This window comes from Acyrthosiphon pisum, chromosome A1, assembly GCF_005508785.2.
Source record: "Acyrthosiphon pisum isolate AL4f chromosome A1, pea_aphid_22Mar2018_4r6ur, whole genome shotgun sequence".
Classification (NCBI taxonomy): domain Eukaryota; kingdom Metazoa; phylum Arthropoda; class Insecta; order Hemiptera; family Aphididae; genus Acyrthosiphon; species Acyrthosiphon pisum.
The window spans coordinates 17,352,751-17,377,231 of NC_042494.1; the positions used below are offsets into that span (position 1 = coordinate 17,352,751).

At 30.6% G+C, this 24,481-nt stretch overlaps 2 protein-coding genes across 6 annotated transcripts in view; one reads left to right on the forward strand and one right to left on the reverse strand.

Annotated features, from left to right (window-relative positions):
- Positions 1-24,481, forward strand: part of LOC100161295 (somatostatin receptor type 5) — a 280,182-nt gene that overhangs the window by 183,187 nt on the left and 72,514 nt on the right. The gene's annotated exons all lie outside the window — the stretch shown is intronic.
- Positions 21,775-24,475, reverse strand: LOC100161545 (SKI family transcriptional corepressor 1-like). The gene has a single exon (XM_001947071.5). The coding sequence runs from the start codon at positions 24,397-24,399 to the stop codon at positions 23,431-23,433; it is 969 nt and encodes a 322-aa protein (XP_001947106.2). The 5' UTR covers positions 24,400-24,475; the 3' UTR covers positions 21,775-23,430.

The following is a 24,481-nucleotide window of genomic DNA, read 5'->3' on the forward strand; positions in this document are numbered from 1 at the left end:
CGAGGGATATAGTCATATCGACATTATACATATATTATAGGTGTTATAATATACGAAGGCGTATGGGTAAAATATTGTTATACGTCGCGTGGCTATACGATATGATTATTACACAGGTGTCGGGCGTATAATAATAAGAATAACGCGATATTTTGCAGTGTCGTAAGTACCTATATACCGTGACGTCCGGCGTCGTTTATCGTTAAAATATTATTCACAAAGAAAAATAATCCGGTCGAAATAGACTAAAAAAAACTGCTCGATATTTATATAATACGTATATAGGTATATAAAGTCGCGGATACGATAACAATAACATTGGTGTATGATATATTTTATGATACATATTTTTTCGGATTAAAACGTTCCGATTCCGTAGATAATAATGCCGGCTGATATTTTATAATAAAATTATAACAACAATAAAATGATAATAAATACCGCGCTTGTATTGCGTGTGCTCGTCGAATGCTCGAAATAAAATATAATAATAATAATAATAATATATACTGCACTATTATAATATTGTGTAAGCCGGGTCTAATACTCGTATTATACATAGGAAAAGGACCGTTTAACATAGTATATTGCGCACGTGATTATTATTGTCTGTTGTGTCAGCGTTTATGAAAGATCTGTGTCGATCCGCGTCCCGTATTCGTCAGCAACTATATTATTATTATTATTACACCATAGGCGGAAAACATTAATTCTGTGTGTAGGGCGGACATTCGCGACCAGAGTCTGTCCATGCATAAATAGTAAATATCATACATAACAGTGGCGTATTATTTTCGAATGTTTAACGAGGATCGGATGCAGTGCCGCACGAACCAAATCTTTGCATACCTAGTCCTAAATATTTTGGCCACGAACTAGTGTGCTGCAATATAAGGCTCATTCGAATATGGAGCTATTTTCAAAACTGATAGTCTATATCATTATAGTTATTTATTGAAAAATGAGACAGCTGACCCGTGGAGGTAATCTGCATAGAACGTTTGTGGTGCGTAATCACTAGGTATGTAGTTTCATACTATGTATTTGCATCACTTTAAATAATAAATACTGGTAAGTTATGTACATAGGTATGCCTATCTGATAGTAAACTGTAATATTGATAGCTATATTGGGATATATTGTATATATTATACCTATATATATATATATGTATTATGCATAATATATAAGGCACTGCGTCCAAATCGACTATAACTCGTAGGTACCTAAATAGAACACACATTTTAATCTAAAAATATTATAAAAATACATTATAGAAATCTCCATCGTCGCATACTAACACTCAACGGTCAATGCCTAGGTGGAAATTGGAGAGCCGACTAAGGTCCCTTGAAACGTACAAACAGCTAAATTAACCCCCCTCAGACATACTGAGTGGTCACTGGTCACCACTATAAATAATAAATATAATATATAAGCATTAAATTTCAATTAAAAATGTAGTTGGAGCGCAAAAACACTTTAAGTACTTATCGTTTTACAAGAAAATCGGCGACTTATAAAGCTTTCATCTAACTATCTACTTGACTGCTTATCTCTTTAGGTTACAGTTTACAAATGCTAATATATAATACACAATATGTTTGTTACACACTCGCGTATACGTATGATATAGGACGTCTAAAATAAATCACACTTAGGTTTTTAAGGTGAGATAAACTTTGCAAGCGCAGACACCGACTTTGATATCCAATAAAATTTTTAAATTATAAGCATTTTTAAATATCAGCCCCTTCTAAAATATGGCGGATTTCGGCATGTGGGTCCATGGTTTTCCCCAGACGATCGCAAGAACAGCACACATACCAGAACCTTTAAATTTCTATGATAATATTATCATTATGTACCTTTATAATACACCTAGAGCGTTATTAAATTTACACAATAATAATATTATATTAATATTATAACCCAGTGTTCCACGAAAGCGTTCGCGCATTACCACAACAAAACATTATCGAAACGTTTAGGTGGCTTAAATATTGTCTTAACGATATATTATGCATACATAAATAATAAAATACCATGTACCTATACATGTTATGTGGTTATAACCTAAATAAATTTTTACAAAAAATATTATTGTTTTCAATTTTTGGTCGGCTGTAGGTAACGGGGATATGATGGAAAATGAAAAATCACACACTCTTACCATTGTGTAGGTACACTGTACAACATTGACGTACACAATAATACATATTATATTATTATATAAACGAACCCAATTATTTTTGCGATTTTTTGATTCTGGTGGTACTTTCAATTAAAATCTAAAACGTGTTTAAGGCTTCATGAGTTATTGCAATATTTTATTCAAAACAAAAATGTAATACTAAAGTCTAAAATAAATCACATCGACAACGGTTCTTTTCGATTCAAATTATAAATATTATTACAAATAAATTATACAAACGTTACCATATTTTCGCCAAATATTTATTTTATAATTATTATTATGACGAATAAAATTTCGATTTATTATAATATTTGTTCTGCAATTCAATTAAATTTCAATGTGTTATCATCAAATCAAAAACCCTTATCTCTTCTCATAATTTTTATATTTTTCTATATATAATACAATATATAAATACAGATGCAAATATTGTTAATTGCATAACATATTTACATTACACCGGTTTCTCATAATAAATATAAATTTCATATTTCTACGATCGTTTATTTGTTTCTTAATTCCTTATTCACAATGATATAAGTATAATGTACAGTATTAATTAGTGATGTTAATTATAGTTAAATTACCTCACCATAGCTTTATTTTCAGTCATTTTTAACCCTTCAGTCTATGACATTTCCACCGAAAAAATACTATATTAGTTATCCACTAAACTTCTGAGGATAACTTTTACGGAAATTAAAAAATGAGACGTCACTCATTGTAGTTATTTGTTTTTATGGAAAATGTAACCTCATATCCTATGCTCGGAGCAGTAATTATCTATTATGAACCTCTGTGTACCTATATTATCTTAAAAGAAACGACGTTTCTACATTATAAGTTTCATAAACTTGAATATTAATAATGCAAATTTATACAATATGTTTAAAGCTTACTTATACCTTTTTGCCATACAGTTATACTGAAAAAACAAAATTGGATAAGAAAATCCTTTATGTTGGAGTAAAATTTTCGTAAGAAAACAATCAACCGTTATTAATGACATCAAAATCACTTGAAAGAGATTATAAATTAAAATTCACTGAAAACATTTTCTTTACTGAGTTTAATAATTAAGATATTCGATGAAAATATCGATTCCAATGTATATAGTTTCAATGCATTATACATAAGCAATAAATAATCCATTGATATAATGTTAGATACGTTAAAAAGTCACAGTATTTTAATTTATGAATGTTGTTAATATCATTTTATTTCAAAATACAATTTTCGTTGAGTAAAAAAAAATTATTTGTTCGACAACAGAAACCGTATGTGCCTCGAAGCAATATATTTATTTTTAGTGAAATTATACATTTATCAAAAAATGTCTTCCAACATACAAATTAAAATGTCTTATTAAAAATATAATATATGGGTACGGAAAAATAGAAGACAATAATAATTATATTGAAATTTATCGATTTCGGGTATACACCCGTTTACAAATCTCACCGATATCCAGAAATAGTATTAATAACATATCTTTATCTGGTCAAGTATTTAAAATCGTATAATATATATATATATATATATGTATGTATATATACGTATACTTATTTTATATAACAAAACGTCCTAGAGACATACATAATATAATAAGTATAACATGGACGGCCGGTTTTAAAATATTGTAGTGCTGAAATGAAAAAAAAAATTAAAACTCTGTGCCGGGGTCACTCCGCCGGACGACGACCCTATTGTTATACTCGACTATTTCGCGTGTTTTTATTATTATATCGTCGGCGGTCCAGTACAATATATTGTATACATGCATATTGCATATATGATATAGTGAACCGTCACTTTTTCCCCGACTTGTGCGTATTCATTCCAGAGGGTCTGTGTTTATTTTTCGCCCGCGCAAACACGCTGCCACTAATATATTTTCTCGCGCACTTCTCGGTATATTATATAATAATATATATATACCGTACTAGTGTGTTCCATATACCACGACCGCACGTGTGGGCACTCACACAAACTACCTCCAAGCACCCCACGGCGTGTCCACTCACCCGTACGCGAGTACGATTTTGTGAGACAGCGCTCAGTTGTTATCTATTATGATGTGCAGGAAAATCGAACGCGAACGGGTCGAACCGATCAAGATAATGATTCCTTCCATATCGAGCGGATGAACAAAGATGATGGTTTTAAACTATTTTAGCAGCAGCAACAGACGGTATATTATAAAGTCACTGATTTCGGCGCTTCATTATATTTTTGATATTATGACTGTAAGCTGTGCATATTATAAGGTGACCGTGTAGATGAGTCTAAGAAAGCGACGAGATTTCCACCACCAAGTCGCTCGCCTATATAATATTTCGATACGATTGTGCTGAACAAGCTGCAGCTATAAATAGTGCACTCGTTATTTGTAATGACGATCACTAGTCTCTAAGGCCAACCTACAGCAGGTGCACCAATCCCAAGCCGGGTGGTATTTGCGGTCTTCAGATGAATATTCTCGGTGGTACTGATTTTTAATTTTTTAAATAGTTTGAACTATATATATACCTACGATAAATCACGTTACACTATTAATTTATATAGTTGTAATTTTGAAGAGTTTCTAATTTCAAAGCAATCGTTTGATCCGAAAAGCAACAGCAGATATCACATCGAAGTTTATTGATAATCACCTTTGTTGTACAGCTAATAAAATGTAACTCAATACCTCCAACTCTTTCCCCGGCTCCTATAGAATTACCGTGTACCTATATACAGTTTTTAAACAGAATTTAAAGCTAAAATATTAAAATGTACTTTTATTCCGTTTTCACATAAGGTAGGCACTTATGATAATGTCACTGGAAAAGTATAATTTATTTTATTTTTCGTATTCCGGTCAAAGGAATCGAATTTGAAAAATCGTATACATTACTTTTTACTTGTGCACAAGGCATGCAGCTTGATATACAATAATATTATGGACGTTTCTCGTGACTTATATTCAGTTCGCGTCGGACACTTAGTTACAAAAACATAAAAGTGAATTATATAGGTACACACACTGCACATAACAATAATATTATAATATTATAATGTCTACACAACATGGCCGTCACCAATCATCCCCCGAGCTTAAACTATAAATCTATGCCTATTCCGTATTGCTGTCTTCCATCAATATTAAATTAGTTTCCACGGTCGACATATATTAGTATGCTGTATGGAAATGGAGAATCAAAGCTTAGAAATCCACTATAATAATATAGTCATCGTATAATATACGCATGGGCGTACGACGCATAACGGTCTGCATAAGAGTATATACCTGTTATACCGTGCGATGGAGGCAGTGTGTTTGTACAATATAACGTTATACTATTATAATGCAATATGCATAATCGTGCTAGATAACAAAATGTGAGGATAATTTTATTTTACCATTAAGACGTCATAAAAGTACGCGCTGTACTAAAATACGATTGACAAATAAATACGATTTTTACCGGTTACAGCAACAGGTATATTAATATTCGTCATTATTGATCAGACCAAATTTGCAATTAAAACGTATAGGTAGTTTGATAAAAATTCATTACAAAATTGTAATTTTTAAAATAACTTATAAATGGCAGGTCGACTTGACGTTCTTTTATCTGATTATGTTATACTTAACGATCTTATAATATTGGTTTAAAGTCTATTTCTTCGTGTCTAAAAGTTTAGGAAAAATGTTTTAAATATTATTATATTATTGGTATACGGGATGTTCGATAGATATGAGTTTTAATGCGATCAATAAAAACAAAATGAGTTTGATTGTAAAGACGAGAAAAGTGTGTTAACTTTGCTTTTAATTAAAAATTAGTAGTTGATTATTATTCTTTCTAATTATTTGCATCGTATAAGTAGCGTATAAAATAATAATTAGTGTATATATTCTATTCTAATTGAAAACAAAATAAATTGATGACCGAACACATATACAGAAATTATGTAATATACATAAGACAACATAACCTATATAAACATATTGTGTTTGTGTGTGCGCGCACATTGATAAATATAATTTGGTGTACAAATATAATACTCTAATCAGTGCATGTTTTATTTTAAAAGCAGACCTTTTTTTTGTTACCATAACGTACAAAAAGTGTTTTCGTAAATATTTTCAAAAGCGTATAAAAACAATGAAACGAAAAACTTTTGTTCGGGTTTTCTCCTTTTTAAAAAAAAAATAATATTTACGAATTAACATAGAAATTATTTTTAGATGCGTTGGTGCATGTTACCCTGTGATGGTAAGTACCAGGCATTAGGTACGCACCATAATAAGTCTTGTCGAACATGACATTGTCGTCCATTTGTATTACGACCCACAACGGGTTCTGTTTTTCGCAGATAATTTATTTAAAACCAACGACGTCAATACACGTCGGTACACTCACAAAGCAAACGGCAAACGTGCAGATATATAGTGACGAGGCTGTAAATGGCAGTGTGGCTGAAACCGAATTTTCTTCAATTTATTAATGTTCACTCGCTCGCTGAACAGACAAGTAATTATTATACTGAGTAAAACAATAAGCGCTCGTCAAATGTCAGGTAGAATTACCACAGCCGACATTTGGAACCGTTAGCATACCTACAATAATATTATTACAATATACCAACAATTTACTCGATCGGGAGCTATTGTAACAATTTTTTTTTTTGGTCGTGGACCACCCCTAGTCTCTACTAAATATAAAATGTAGCTACGGCCTCTCAAATATGAAAAAAATTATATTTTTTCTTTATTATCTTAGGTATACATATATTAATAATAATAAAAGGTATGCAAGTGGGTGCCGGTCCGATGTATATGTGCCATGTGAGTCACTGTAATGGGTGTGTTAAATTTTAAATATATGATATAAAATCATTGTAGCGAAAACTGTCGGCCTATATTATAATTAACTATATTATACAATTGCTATTAAAGTAATTTGAAATCGTCATTGATTTTCAACAACAACTCATGAGGAACCTTGTATTAAATTTTTACGTTTTTTGATCGAGCAAACAATTTTTCTATCGACTGTAACTAAAAAACGACTAATACAAATTGAAATTTTCCTATGAGTATAAATAGCTCAAAAAATTCAAAACATTTTGAAAATTTTATGTTGTATAAAAATAATAATATAAACACATTCAGTGAAAATTGCACGTATCTATAAATCTAAGGTTATTTTTAATATAAACATGAATAAATCGATATCCGTAGTTCTTCCTTTATTTCTTTTATCTTTTTCGCGACGCTTTTGAAAACTATTGGGAATTTTTTACTTTTGACAACCCCCGTTCTCACCATCCAAGTACCAACGCGATTCACTTTTCTATTCAAAAATATGCTGACGTAGAAAATTGGAGCATTTTTACTGTCCTAAAAGCCGATGACAGACAGATAAAAAAACATCATTGTAAAATCATTATAATATTACTTCGCTACGTTCAGAGTCTAAAATACTATTATTACCCATATTATTATAATACAGTAAAAAAGAAAAAATATAAATAAATACCTATAATGAAATTAATATTAATATTTTCGAATCGTTACTAGGTACATATAATCGCTTGTGCATAATACTATAGTATAATATATTGTACAGATCAGTTTTGTACGATTAGCTATAGTAATACCACCTGTACATAATATGATAATTAAAACAGCCGTTCGCTACAAAAATGATTGCTATTATTTCCATCATAATATGGTTGTTTCGCCCTTTCGACAACGGCGGCGGTTATACTCGATGTGAGTATTAATAACGAGCTCTAACCGGTACCATAACTTATCCATATAATGACGACAATACCCGTTTGATTTCACGTAATGGGTTGTGTTATAGAATTATTAGTTCAAACATGCGGCGGTGACACGGCTGTAATATGTGCGTATAATATTATAAATCATAAACACGCACTAAAATCATTTGCCATCCGCGTGTAGTATAGTTGTACATCTCGTATAATAATAATAATAATATTATTACGACATTTGCCCGTAAAACAGATTGCTGAGCTGCGCGTGAAGACTATGATAATAATAATATTATGACATCGGCACTATCGATTTTGAAATATCCCAATCGGAATTCGACAATAATATTATTGTTATACATGAAATTAATTAGCTTACTACCTAACGGCTAACGCCTCCCGAATCGAATTTCGCGCTCGACTCGACCTTGACAAATTATAATATTTTTTTTTTTATTATTGAATAAAAACAACGAATCCTGTGTCAATGGCGCAAATTTTCAATGGGGAGGGGGGCTAAGTATACAAATACAATATATCTTTTATTTACACTTTTTATTTTGTATTAATTTTGATAAAATTAGCATGTCACCACAGCCAATGGGGGGGAGGCCATAGCCCCCTTATTCCCCCCTGGCTGCGCCACTGCGACTAGTGTATTTTATAAAAACATAATTTTTGAAAAAAAAAACATATTACCTTTTCCGATCATAGACTTATTATATAGACTTGTCGTAAAAACATTTTTTTTTTTTCAACAAAAACCCGATAGCAAAACGAGACTTCATAGTATAAAAATTTAGTGTCGTAAATTATTCAAACAATATACAGAAGTATGAGAACACGATAATTGGCTTGGAAAATAATAGTCTGGCTATTAAACGGATCACTCGGCTTGTATATAACAATGTTAATATTGTTATATTCTCGCGTGTGTGCGATTGAAACTATATAGTCCAACGATTGTCGAAAACGAGTCGAATATAATGATAAAAAAGTACATCGTACAGAACCTAATACATGACCGCCAATCGATACGACAATAATAATATACACCGATCGAAACGTGACGACGTCGTTATGCGCATATCCTTTAAAAAAAAAAATAATAATAATAAAAACACGAAACTACCAAAATAAAAGAGTGAATAATATAATTTGTCGACCATATATTATAATATCACATATTCTACACGCTGTATGGAGTTTAAAATCGTCATCGTCGGTGCCCCCCCCCCCTCTCCTCACGACCGACACCGCACAAACAATAATACGGTTTTGAAGCTTTTGCAGCAAACAATACAGTTCTATATTGTCGTTTATGTATGTCACACCACCACCACCACCACCACCACCACCACCGACGACGACTATATCATCACACGATCCACAATACCTAATAATATTTTATGTTATATACGCAGCACGCTTCGATGGGGACCGATCGCTATTAATTTCCTACGTTAAAACTGACAACTGTAATCAAAAACCGACGAAGGGGTCAAACTCGTCGCTCTCGTTCACCGAGTGGGCAGTGCACAATATCGGCTCATCGTGTCCCAAACGATGCGATGTGACCGACGCCACCGACGACGATGATTAATCGTATTCGACCGCGTCCGTAGTGTGCTAAAGGCGCCGTGTCGTTGTCATGTTTTCGCGGGTATACTATACTCGGTGTTTTCGATTTTGTTTTCCATCATTATTAATACCGTATTATTGGCATTTTTCGACGAGCTCGTAGGTACGCGCCTCCATCACTGACGTTCGGAAAACATAAAACCCTACTTCGCGGTATAAAATTATATATATATATATATATATATATAACGAAGGTAAGCACTGACGCGTTAAAGAGCAGTGGGCGTAAAAGGGGACACGTGTTGATGTGTGTAGCGGTACAATTTCGGAGGTAACGCGATTCTCGACGGCTTTGCTAAATCATTAGTAGAAAGGACTTTTTTTTTTTAAATTTGGTGGATACATTATATTTTTGATCATCAAAAATAAAGTGAGATAAATCTATATAGATTAAATCGAATCTAGGTACACTATAGTCAACACTTATACGCTTTTAAATTAGTGAAATTCGTTTGGTCAAAGTCCATTTTTATGATATAAGTATCATTTTGGCAGCTTCCCGACTAGGAATGACGTTATGCATAACTAACATACTAGGTGTGAAGAAATTGTACAGATATTAATATGTTTTTGCAATATGATTTATCTAATGATTCTGCGGATATAAATAAATTACAAGGTAAATGAATGGATGATTGGATTTAAAACCAGAGGTACCTACCAAAAAAATATCATATGCACAAAGTAAAATGAAATTGTTTAATGTTCCTTTTTGTAATAATATAATGATCTCTACTATATTATAATGTAGTTCCTCGTCTTTAGCAAAGTTTTGTTAAAATATTCGCTTATTTATTTATTTTCAAACAATGTATGCTTATATCCGCACTTCTTCATCTATCTATAATCACTTTTACCAGGTCCTGCAGACCCAATGTAGAGACTTTCAGTGACACAGCTGACAGAACCCAATTTTTGATTAATAATAGTTTATAATAATATGAAGGAAATACAAAACTTTTTATAATCACTTCTCCGGGGTCCTATATTGTTCGGATCAAAAACATTTAGTTTTAAAATTAAATAAAAAATAATCATATTTGAATTCATGAACAATAGTATACCTTTTTCATATTATGTTATCTGCGTAAAATATTGATTGAAAATATTAAATTCAATTCCGTTTACCTCTAATTTATATTGAATCTGTCGAAACACCAACCTGTGACGAAACCGATACAGATACTCGCCATCTAAGTACCTACTTGTTATACTCCTTATTTTTTCCTACAGCTCTGCAGTCACTAATGGATCAAATTTCTGACCAGATTAATTTTCACTTCATGTACATATATTTCCCATTAAGTATTATATTCACATAATTTGGCTAGGTTAGGTTATATTTTGTATTATTATTGTACATAGTTGCGTCTTACGTCTTATTAGGAGCTTAGTTTTTACGATAGTTTCTTTTATTAAAAAAAAGAATTGATGGCTATTCATTATACTACGTATATATGTATATGCTTATACCAAAAGGATTTTATTCGTTATTACAATGAATAAAATGAAAAGTGGCACAATAAAATCTGTCCCCAGGCGGAAAACTGTTTAACACTCGGCACTGTATAGGTGTAAGTTTTACTTTGTACAGATACCTACTGTATACTATATTATACTAGTTATTACTTATTATTACTGTTTTTTAAAAGTAAAAAGCGGAAATAGTGCGACTACGTCGAGACTGCAGTAAAAAAATATGGAAACGAAAAGAGAGTATATATTGTACCTAATTCGTAATCTCGGCAATTCCGCGGGCTTACGACATTTTTGCGTCCTCCCACGGTTTTCGGTTTTCGGTTTTTTTTTTCAATTATTTCCCTGGAGTCTTATATACGCGTACGCGTACCGCCTACTCGCCGTCCGCCGCTCACCCGCCCGCAAAGGCGGCTATCCGCTTCACTCGCGGGGTCGTTTACGTCCACTCGAACAATTCCGCCGCCACCGAGGCCTAATCAACCGGGCGAAATGGGTTTATTATTCTTTACTATTTCGTGCACTTTGCATCCGAATAAAAAAAAAAACAACAATAAAAAAATGTAAAAAAAAAATATAGGAAAAAAACACAAAGTCTATCCTTTCCGGCCGAGTGTATATTATTATATTTTTTTTTCTTTCCTCGGCGGCAGCATCGCCCAGGCATCAGCACCGGTTTCGAGAGAAGCTCGCAGAACGCATAAATCAATGTTGCGATTTTTTTCTTTTCGTCTTTTCCCTCGTCTCATTTCCTCCACCGTTTTATTCTGCAAAACCGTCTTTGACGACGTTATAGAAATATAACGACCCGCGGCGTTTCGCGTTGTTATCTCGCCCCCGCGTAGCGTTCATATATCTATTATGATACAACCCCGACTTTGCCCCGGACCGGCGCCGCCGTGGACACACTTGAATACTTCGCCGACCGCATAATATATATAACGTTTTATAATAATTAAATTATGTGTACATACCGATCCTCCATACGCGTTCGAACTGGTCCGAACAAAGTCTTCGTTTAATATAGCGATGGGTGTCCGGACCGACGCGAACCCTTCGACGGTGTGTCCTTCGGTGTTTTTACACAATCACATTATATTATAATCACACGAATAAAGACGAACAACTATTTACCAACGTATAGAAGATGCTAATATATTATATGCACCTACAAACGGCGCATAATTGGTCAACGAACTTGTATATACATTATTATTACTTATGTATAAACGCATTGACACAATATATTATATTTATACAGATAAACAATATACGTGTGAATTTACGATCCGTTCAAATTACTACAGATCTAATTTTCAATGTAAATTTTTATATTTTCACAAACAATTTAAATTTTTTAGTTTAATACCGTAAAACGGGCCAACTTGAGGTGTGTGTTTAACTTGGACCAAAAATATTATCTTTTAGTTTTACCTCCATGACTGTCTCTTATCAATCAATTAATGTGATACAAATATTCTGTTGTTATCTTAACATTTAACAATATTATTAAAATCACTTTGGTAGTGTTGCAGCATCAAATGTTGAGCGTAAGTATTAATTTCATGTTTGATGTCTATCGTTTTAAAAGGTCCGAAAACTTACACTAATACTCATTGAATTAGAAGTTTTACATACAAATTGATAATACAAAATATTTTCGGACGTGTGTTAAATTTACTACTCTATATCATAAATTATTATAATCCTGCATACGTTTCTGTAAATTACGTTTTACTTATTTAGGACAACTTGAGCCACTGTTATTCAACCCTGGTTTTTTAATATTATTTACATATTATAATACCTACTTATTTAATTGGTAAACAAGAGAGTTACCCACATATTATTTAATACCTAACAAGAATGTTATTATTTTTATTTTTAGTATAACACTTATTTAATTGATCAACAAAAATTTTTTTTAATGTAAATATATACTCACTATGTAGTATGTACAAAAAATATTTATTAAATTCAGAAAATTGTATAGTATTTTAAAAAAATTTTAAATAGTGCCCCAAGTTGGTTTAAGTTAATTATAAAATAGGTTTTTCATGAGAAAAACATGAGTGCCCCATTTTGTTGAAATTCAGTACAACATGGGGCATGCAGAAAAATACAAACATAGAAGGAATAATTTGTAATGGTTCCAAATGGCAACCAGAAATTAATAATCCAAATCGTGACTTAAAAAAAAATTTTACATGAAAAATACCCTCTAGAATAAATTAATCTTTACAGTTATTTACAATAGAAATTTCCAAAATAGACCCCAAGTTGGTCCCGTTTGACCGGTATTATAAAGCCACAAACCACGTTTTTAACGATAAATTAATGGTTTTTTACTATGATAATATTATTTCATATATTTAATGACAATTTTTTTTTAATTTTTATTTCACAATCAAAGCAGAAAACTTTTATAAAAATTTCAATGCACAAAATATTTCGAATAATGTCAAATGTTTTTTTGATAAATAAGCATTTAGGGTTTAGTTGGCAGTGTTGGAAACGGATAACTAAAAAATTATCTAGATGAGATAAGATAATTTTAACAAAATATTATCTAGATAAAAATAATTTTTTTACACTTATTTTTATTGTTTTTTAGTATTTTTGTAATATTAGATTTATATCAATATAATGCCATAATATTTATAATAACAACGGATTGAGTCTTTGAAATACAGTTTAAGAAGTTAATTTTAATTTATTTTTAAAATGGATCGGGAAATAAACCTATGCCTAATTAAATTTAATATGCTCATTATGACTAGTAGAGAATGATGTATAGTGCAAGCCCGCATGCAGGTCTTCTTATTATCGTAATAACGTCTTTGGCAATAATAACAAGAAATATATTCTTCTAATTTTATAAATAATTTATATTATATTAGAATTTTAGTAACATTGGTTTTATAATTTTATAGGGGCACTATAATATTTACCTAGATAAGCCCATTTTTTTTATCTAAGCTAAACATTAGATAAATCATAATTATAACACAATTTTTAGTAAGTATCTAGATACTTTAAAAGATAAATTATTTCAAATAAATCTTATCTAGATAATTCCCAACACTTAGTGTTTGTAGGCGCAATTTCAACTTTTGACTTGGGGGGGGCTGAATATATTAAAGGCAAGCAGCCATTGCAATATAGCATATTAAAATTGTATGTCCAAGGTTTTTGGGGGGCTTAGCCCCCCCCAAGCTCCCCCCCCAATCTGTGCCTATGCTAACAATCAATTTATTCACTATTTCGTATATTTATATAAATAACAACAATTTTTAATTTTTAAATAGCTTATTATTTCTGATTATGAAATCAAAAGTATAGATTAGACAAAATTACAAAACTATTAGGGTTAAAAAAAATAGTAGACATTTAGATTTGTAAAGATGTGTTTATACCTTAAAGGCTTTAACTCTATTATTGGGTAAATAATAATTATAAAATAAAATTTACTTAAAAAATTAGAACGGATCACCTATTATAGATAATCCTCGGAGATAATTTTACTATCCATAGTACAAAAAACTCTAAACACGAGTGTGAATAATATCATACTACTAATAATGGTATTGAGTGTGATCATATTTATGGTGGCATACATTTTGTACTATGTGCCCACATAAAAAATAAACGCTTTCGTTTTTGTTTATAAATTTATTGACATAATACATTCAAGCGAATTATGTAAGCGACTTAGTGCTTTTAGTAATAAGACTTAGTACTTCCTTTTTACTGTAATCTAACTGTAAAATATACATTTCTTCATAGTATTTGTATATATTTGAAAATTTGTTTATTAAAATTAATGCAATTGCTCACTGTTCATTTATTGCCTACTAACAAGCGACAACAAAAATAATATACCAATTCAACTTAATCACATAATCTACTTCAATAAACTGTATTTAATTGTGAGCTGTATAATACAATTTAATACAACTAATACAATTTCGTAATAGAATATTTTCTCAAATGCTAGAATTAAAGAACTTACGTTAGTAACATTCAAATATTAATTGACCTCGTAAAATATTAAAAGCCTATATGTATATAAAACAGATATAAAAATATATATTTTAATAAAAATGTAATTTTAATCATTGCCTACTTTAAGATTAAAATGCAATATTATCAACAATATATATAGACATGAATTCATTTTTCGATCAATATGAATAATATTGTTGTAATTACCATATATTATGCAGCTGTTATATGTACAAATAACGAGTTCTACTATAGTAATATTAAAAAATAATAGCACAATAGTATCTAGATTAGGAATTAATATTTTCAAAAGTACCTAAATGTCATAAAATAAAATATTCACATTCGTATCTTAATAAGATTACCATCCGTCGATTTGGTTTTATTCGATTAATTAAATATGTATTGTTTATGTGATATCCAATATATTATATTCAATTACATTTTAAGTGGTAAATACCTTTATACATTGGTAATCGGGGGATGACATTTATTTATTTTAAATTAACGCATACCTATAAGTAAAGTTAACGAATAACGTTTAGAATTGGTTTTCATATTGTGTAATAAAATTAATTTTTTGACCAAAAATGAAAAATTTGGTCACTTTACGACGAAATAATAACAGACTACAACGCTACAAAATGTGTCACTGTCCGGCGTTATTGTCTCGCTCTAAATATTACAATATCTCATATTATTAAAACGGATTACTTAGGTACTTAAATCGCAATTTAATATGATGAAAAAAACTGTGTAATTACTAATTATTGTTTAATAAGTATTAAATATATTATATTATGCATAAGATACTTTTTCTGTACTTAGCATTATTAACGCTTGTCGTTTAATGAATCAATCAATTTCTTACGATGTTTATGATTATTAATTGCAGTTAACTTATTGTGACAACAACAATTATTAAGAGCAGCTGTTGTCTTAATTAAAAGTATTATTCAAAACATGAAAGTTAATTATTTTTCGTTAAAAATTCTAAATTATAATAGGTATAATAAACCAAAATATCGTATCGAAATGACCAGAGCCACAACTATAAGTATTTTTGCTGTCCAGTCATAGGTAGTATAACTATTTTTGAATAATTATCAGTTTGTTAGTTTTCAAAAACACACAGTTGGATCAATATATAGGTACCATATGTGACAAAAAATAATAATATCCTTAATCTAAAATAAATCGGCACGACTAATGACGGATGGCCCTATAACTAGTAATGCACAGCACCCCCAGGCACCTCCGGTACAGTTCCGCCACTGAATATGACAAATATGATACTCAAAGTCCGAAAACCCCATAGATATGTTATCATGATGTATGCTTAGATAGGTTATATTATTAGTATCGATAATATAGTCATATCATCAACTGATGTTGTAGTAGACATACAATACGTATAACAATTTTGTAGATAAATCATATTATAGTACTATATCCATATGTAAATTACATGTATTTCTAGTTTTTGTTTTTATTATTGATTTATAATTCATAGCGAATACAACATTTTGTTTTTAAATATTTAATCACAAAAATAATAAACTTAAATTAAATGTGTCAGTATATGGGTTTTCGAAATGTTCACCTTATATACAAAGAAACTACTATAATTTCGACTTTCAAGTATAAACTCGGGAAGTGATGAATTACGTGCAAGGCAACATTATAATTATTTCGTGTCAAGGTAAATAGCGTATGTTTGCATTCCAAATAACATGAGTGCATGTATATTAACCGAGTGAAATAGTTTGAAAATATTAAACTGTTAAAACAATATACCAACATAACTTCACCGTTACCGCACCCCTATATTAAATACTAAAGCGTCAACACGGGAGTATAATATAACACTCAGTATTTGTTTAAATAAATTGTACACATAATAGCATTCATTTTCAACGTTGTCTACATTTGTAAAATATTTCACTATAGGGGTACAATCTTCTATAATATTATAATACTAGGGGACAAAACTACCTTCTCAGTTATCCGTATCTAAACTCTAAGATAATGTTCATATGACATTTGATATTATGATATAATTAGAAAATAGAATGTATCATTAAAAATGACTTATTGTTTCGAAAACGACACCTCTGGTGAAGTGCAATAGTTTTAAATAAATATATTAATATAGTATAATGATATATACCTTATTTAGTTTTTGAAAACTTAAATTAAAATAATTTTCCAAATTCGATTTTAAAAGTTAACACATAATAATTAAAGACATTAAATCATCACACGATTATGAATAATATAACATAGTACTTTGTATATCTATTTAAATGCCATTTTTATTTTAATAAATTAATAAATTACTGTTCATTTTTTAAATCTGATATAGGTAACAGTTATTATACGTTCTATACACTCACGAGATTTTTACTGAAATATTGTTTCGTGTGGGAAACAACCCGAAAGGCATACTTAAAATAAAATGCGTAACAATTAACTAGACAACATTATTTATAATGAAAGTATTTATATATTATACTATAAATTATAATACTACCTATATAATGTGATGTAGGTAGGTACCTACATATTACTTCATTAAAGACATAAAAAAAATTTAATTCATATAATATATAAATAAATATATAATTATACTTAAATATAGAGTAAGTTATATTCATATATTTAAGTGTTTATATTATTTTTACTATAAATATCGAAATATATCAAAATAAAATGACACACGGAATAATAAAGATACTATACTAGGTACTTAAACTGGGTGTACCATATGTCGATATACAATATACATGTAGCATTTACAATTTACATATTTCAAAATTATATGTATGTACAGTTAGTACATATAACTAGCTAATACACATAAGTAGATAAATATTTCCGAGATGATTTGTCGTGGATAAATACCGAGCAAAACCATATATGGATTATATTTTTTTCATTTTACATTTTAAATGTGTCTCTATACCAGTTCCAATTAAGTCGTCAGCTTCGATAATTGTCTAAAGATGTTATAAATGCAAACAGTTTTTCTGCCTTAGTCACAGACTAAAAGCTAATATAAAAAATGCAAACAGACCGTTGATTGCTGTTTGCCATGGAATCTTTTAAAGGAGTTTTTATAATCATTTTGAATTTTTGACTCGCATATGTCATCATAAATCAGCTTGTGTATACGTAATGCACAAATACTTTGACAATGATCCTTATACATATAGATTGGAAGGTTTGAACCGTTCGTACGTTTGACACCATAAATCCAAATAGGGCAGAGAAAACATTCGTATAAAACTATAATAAGAGTCATCTGTATGATATATATGCAATTTGAATTACAGGAGTGGTTTTATTTGATATAGTCAATGCTATTGAGTTTTACATTAATGTAAACAAGATGGATGCTAACCTTTTGTCTAATGTTAAGCCGTAATATTTAACTTAAAAAAAAATTATTTAATAAAGATCTAAATGTATTAATCGTTGAACTTTTAAACGATTTTATATCATTTATGTGTTGTACATTTAAATAAACGTAAACCCCATTTGATAGGTATTGTTTACAATAAATAAATAATAATGAATGAATTTATAGTTAAGTGTATAAAATTAAATTAAATATCTGACGTGATTTTTCGGAACCAAGTTTTTAAATATCAATTAATAACACCACCAGGTAACGGATAACTTGAAGGCTGAAGCACTACAATTTGTATGAAAATGTATCAACACAATCACTCATTTTTTATTTGGTTAAATGCAAAGTGAATCAACTCAGTTTTTCATTATAAATTCTTCAAAAAAAAAAATAAACAATTTCAAAGGAATACTATTTTATAGACTTGGTAATAATTTGTTCTCGGAATAAGGTTTACGAAAAAATCTTGGATCGTTATTTATTTTTAGAATACTGATTTTAATATAATAACACTCGTTTGAAAAATGAGCATCACTATTCGAATGTACTTGATTTTGAACGTAGGATTTCAAACGGTTAATTAATAATAATTTGTGACCACATGACTTTTTAAAGATTAGAAAGAGATTGGCAACCTTTGTAATTAGCTGGATGTGAGCCACTACATAAAGCTCGGTCTTTCTGGCACTGAGTGAAATCATGTCCTTCGCCACATACCTACGATTTTGATTACAATCAATAACGTATATGACTGTTAGCGATAAAACTTACAACACATGCTTATAGATATAAGGAAGACTTTTTATTTTTGTTTCCATACAATATATTACGAAACCTACTTATTTTTTCACTGACCTGTAGTCCGAAGACTGAGGTACGAGAGCTTGTAAATATTTGAGTGACTTAGTTGAACTTTTACAATTATTACTCGATACATAAAGGTGAGCTATTTTATTTGAGAAGAAAAATAACACAGTTTATTCGGGTCTGAATAAATACAAGAAAAGTCGCTGGGTTTTATTATTACAATTTATAGTGGTTTAGTTGTTATTGTATTGTCATTATAATTTCATTAATAAATAGACAGTTTAAATGCGATATACACATATAAGATTTTATGAGGTTTTACAGGAAAGTTATTAGCAGTGTTAAATGCTAAGTCGACAGGTGCAACGTTTCCTGTATCTTTACATGCTTTTTAATTATTTCTAAATTAAGCACAATGTATGTAAAGGGCTTATCTGTTGTGCTTTAGAAAATTGAGAGACAAGTGAAAAATTACTACCAAAAATGCAATTATAATTTAATTTAACTCTATAGTAATAATGTTTAATTGACCATGAATTATGAAATATTAAAATTATGTCTAACATAAATCATAACTATATAATCACAAAATACTCTAATTAAAGTTAACAAATCGATGTAATATTATACATTTTGGGAGTAAATAAAAAAAAAAACTGTGTAAAACAAACGCGTACACAGGAGCAGACCAATGAATAAACTTTTTAGTTTCTTAATGAAGAGTATTTGGGTGAGAATTTTTATTTTATAAAAAATTATATTTTCATTTATGGTAAAAAGTTTTTTTTTTTAAATATAAGTTTGGTCAAAATAGAATATACTTAAGTTTAAAAACTTTCTGTTATTTGGTATTTTAAATATTTAGAAAATCACTTTTACACGATACATAACTAATGAAATATATTTGGCCGTGGCAGATTACTTAAAAATTAAATTAAAATTAAAAATATCTAATGTTTTGTTTAGAAAAGCAAAATATACTTTAATTTAATTTAATTTATATTAACACTATCAACGTTACAATGTTTAGGTAGTTTTCTATTAATTAAAACATAAAATACAAAGCCCCATCATAATAATAATAATAATCTAGTATTAATAATCTACTTATAAACTTATTCACTAATCTACATCATAAGTGATCACAATATATTCACACTAGACCTCTAATCTTTAAATAGGAATGAAACCAAAGTTTTTACACGAGTAGGTAATCCTACATTCCTACAATCTTCTAAAGGATTCTATAAGTCTTAAAATGTTAAAAGATAAATCTTGAAGCAAGGTCGCGGGTTGTCTGCAAAATAAATTACCCATTTCCACTTGGTACTTATCTAAGCATTTCGAGTAAAAGTTATCAAACATTTTACTATTTTAGATTAAATTTAAAGTAATATTACTTTAATGCATAATATATAATATATTATAATTTTTTGTTACACAAAGAGTTTTCTGCTTTGATTTTTAAATTGCGTGTAATCTGTAACCTCCGAGAATGATTTATTTAGAAAAAATTGACGTAGGTATAATACTACAAATTAAAATGTGATATACATTCGACGATAACAGAATACAGAAATAATACTTATATTATTTACCTGAATAAAACTGAAGATGATTTATTGTCCCAGTGCATTGTATAAATCTGAAATAATAAAATATCGATTTACGTACCGTTATTAATTACCTACCGTTCATCAGATCGTTTGATATAATTTTCGTTATTTTTCACTCGTAGCTTTTACAATGGCAAAAAATTATTAAAATTTAATGTAATATAAGTAATATCAATACGATACATTATAATATTATATTGATATTTGCAGATAACCTATAAAATACAATCTATTTTAAATACAGAAATTAAATATGTTATTATTTCTCAATGATATGTATGATTTTTATGATTTTTATGATAAAAGCTCAATATCGTTCTCCAACACAATTGTAATTATTGGATAACTTCGATTACAAAAAAAAAAAATAATAATAATAATAATAATAACAATAATTTTATAATAATACCTATTATACAACATCGATTTGTGAAAAAAAAAATGAATAAAAAAAAAATACTAAAACTAATCCATGGATTATTTCGAAATACGCTCAAAAAGACATTCATAATCAGTTAACTAAGCACTTTTTTGATGAACGACCTAATTTTGTAATTTTTTTTTCTAAATCCAATCCATAACGAATTTTTAATGATCTATAATCAATCACATTGCGTATAAAAAATATTCAATCAGTTCGACCTCATTATATGCAATTACAATTTTATTGTCACTGTGTTTTTTTTTTATTCACAGAGTCTGAATGGAAAAACTATATTATTAATTATTTATAATTATTATTTATTTAACTCTTGAGTACGTCCTGAGAATGTCCGCGATTTTTTAATTTATGTATATTTTTATTACAATAAGCTTGTAACTAAATATTTAATTTGCATAACTAAGTTATTAGATGCCTTAACGAAACATTAGACTAGAACAGAATAATAGATTGCAATGGAAATGTATTTTTATTTAATTTTACTATTGACAACTTTATTTAGAGAACAGCAGTATTTAGTACCGTTTGTATTAAATCAATGTTTAATTGTATTTACTTACAACACAAAAGAATTATTTTATTTTTCATCTTTTCCAAAGATCGAATAATGCGTAACACTGGTGGATTTGTAAAATTGCAAATTGAACCAAATGGTAAATTTTATTAATATCGGTAGGTACTCGCTATGTTACATACATATTGTAACCTTTCTGTGATCAAATTAAATACATCGATCTCAATATCTAAAAATACACATTTAATATAATATATTTAATATAAAGTCTGAAACGTTTAGCAAAAACTGATTTATTTGTAAAATTAAAAATATAATAAAATGACTGGTACTAAACAATAATACATTGTAAAATATAAAATAAATCCGTTTTTAATTAATATTTGCATGTAGGTGAGGTACAGGAACAAATAGGAACACTTACACACGATCATCGCTTCTCCTGTTATAGTTAAATTTGAATTATTACGATAAATTTTAAATCAAATAAAAATATAATTATATTTTGGGTATCCTGCCGGTATCGAAACCGTAAGTATATATCGAAAATATATACGGTTTTCGTTTCCTACTAAGCCTTACCTAACCATTGACAGTCACACGTTCAAATTCGCGTTTTTAAGTCATAGGATACTACGAGTGCCACAGCATTAATTGCTATATTACCATTTACCATAGCATTGGCCAATTCGAAGTGCCGCTAAATTGACAGAATTTGCTGTACCTAATATGCTATATATAGCAGTCATAACCATCGATGTGTTAAGAAGACAATACATTTATACAATAACAACAGTCAAGATTTCAGGAAATCTATCGATAAAAATGTACATACTTTATATGAGTATCTAATTTATCGTGAAAAAATAATACGATCGTGTATAATAATATTAGGTAATTTATATTACAGTGTATGTGAAGAAACCGTTTAAAACTAACTTGGAAATCGCATAATATATCATGTATCACGTGCACAATAAAAACTTCGCAGGTAGTAAAAGGATTATTATTCCTTAATCCGTTTTCAACACTTTGTCGCCACAATACACAAATCTTTTATGACACACGATCTGAGCACCGCCTGTTGAAATATTACAAGGAATAATAATAGCAGTTATGCAGGGAACTAATTGTACGGTGTTCATTCCTATTTTCAATTTGATATAGGTACTTATATTTAAAGCGTAAGATCTCAATAATATTCGCAGAAGTAATGCTGCAGTTTGAACAAAAAACGATGACTTAAAGGAAAACTTGTCAGAACTATATTGATGATAATAATAATAATAATAATAATAATATATAGTAAGGTACAATGTTATATTATTATTGTTTCAAAATATATTTTTACACATAAAGTCGAATACAGAAAACTTATTATATTATATTATAGTACGATACCTATCTTCGTGGACTATTACTACACGATTATAATAATGCTTATTATATATCATTTTTATATAATATATTTTTATTATTATTTTTCAATTATTATAACCTAGCGATTATGCGAATAAACTAAAATAATACATTTTAATATTATAGTATACATCAATGGCCGTTTTTGCCTTTGGGTGCGGTGGTGGACAGCTGGACGTGGGTCTCGCTTAGGTTTGTGCTGTCAACGGACGCGTCGTTGTACTCCGTACTGTAGCCGCCCCGGAGCATCAGTTCGTCGGCGTTCTCGTCGGACGTCTCTGGGCCTGAGTCTGCCGCGGTGGAGATAGAGGCCGCGGCGGTGGCGGCCGCGGAAGTCACCTCGGCCTCGACTAGTTCCCGTTGTTCTGGCGCCATACCATCGCCATCGTCGTAGTGTTCGGTGGAAGCTGCTTCGGCGGTGGTGGAGACGGCGACGTCAGAGGTGGAGGCTGCGGCAGTGGATGGCGGCGTCGACGTCTGCTGGTCTCCCCGTCCGTACCTCCGGTGCACGTAACCAGAAGAGTCACCTCCACCGCCACCGCCGCCGCCAAACTCTTCACCCGGCGACGGCAGAACGCCACCCACCCCACCACCCCCGTGACCAGCTCCGTAATCGCCGCCTCCTCCGCCGTGCGATTCTTCGCGATTCTTGTACTTGATGAAGTATACTTCGGGCTTAAGCGGTTGCGTGACTGGCGGCGGCGGTATGTGTATGGGCGGCGCCTCTTCCTGCTTGGGGTGCAGCACGTAGATGAGCGTCTTGTCGGCGGGCTGCGGTGGTGGTGGCGGTATGATGGGTGCGGTAGGTGATGGCGCAGTGGGTGACTTGATGAACACTATCTGATAGTTCTTCTTTGGTGGCACGTTGGGCAGGATGACGCGCTGCTTGCGTGGCGGATCGTCATCAGGTGGTGCCACGTGCACGTATATCGACTTGTGTATGACTGGAGCCAGGTTGTGGGGCGCATAATCGTAACCACCTGAACCGTAACCCGAAGATCCACTTCCACCGCCCCCGTGGCCACCACCACCACCTCCACCACCGTAACCGGCCAAAGGGGAGTCCTGGCCGAAACCAGTCGGATCGAATGATGGGGTCATGTGCTGCAGGTGACCGCCACTCGAACCACCGTCGAATAGTGACGAGTGATGGAGTTGCGCCGCCGGCCCGGTAAACGGCAAC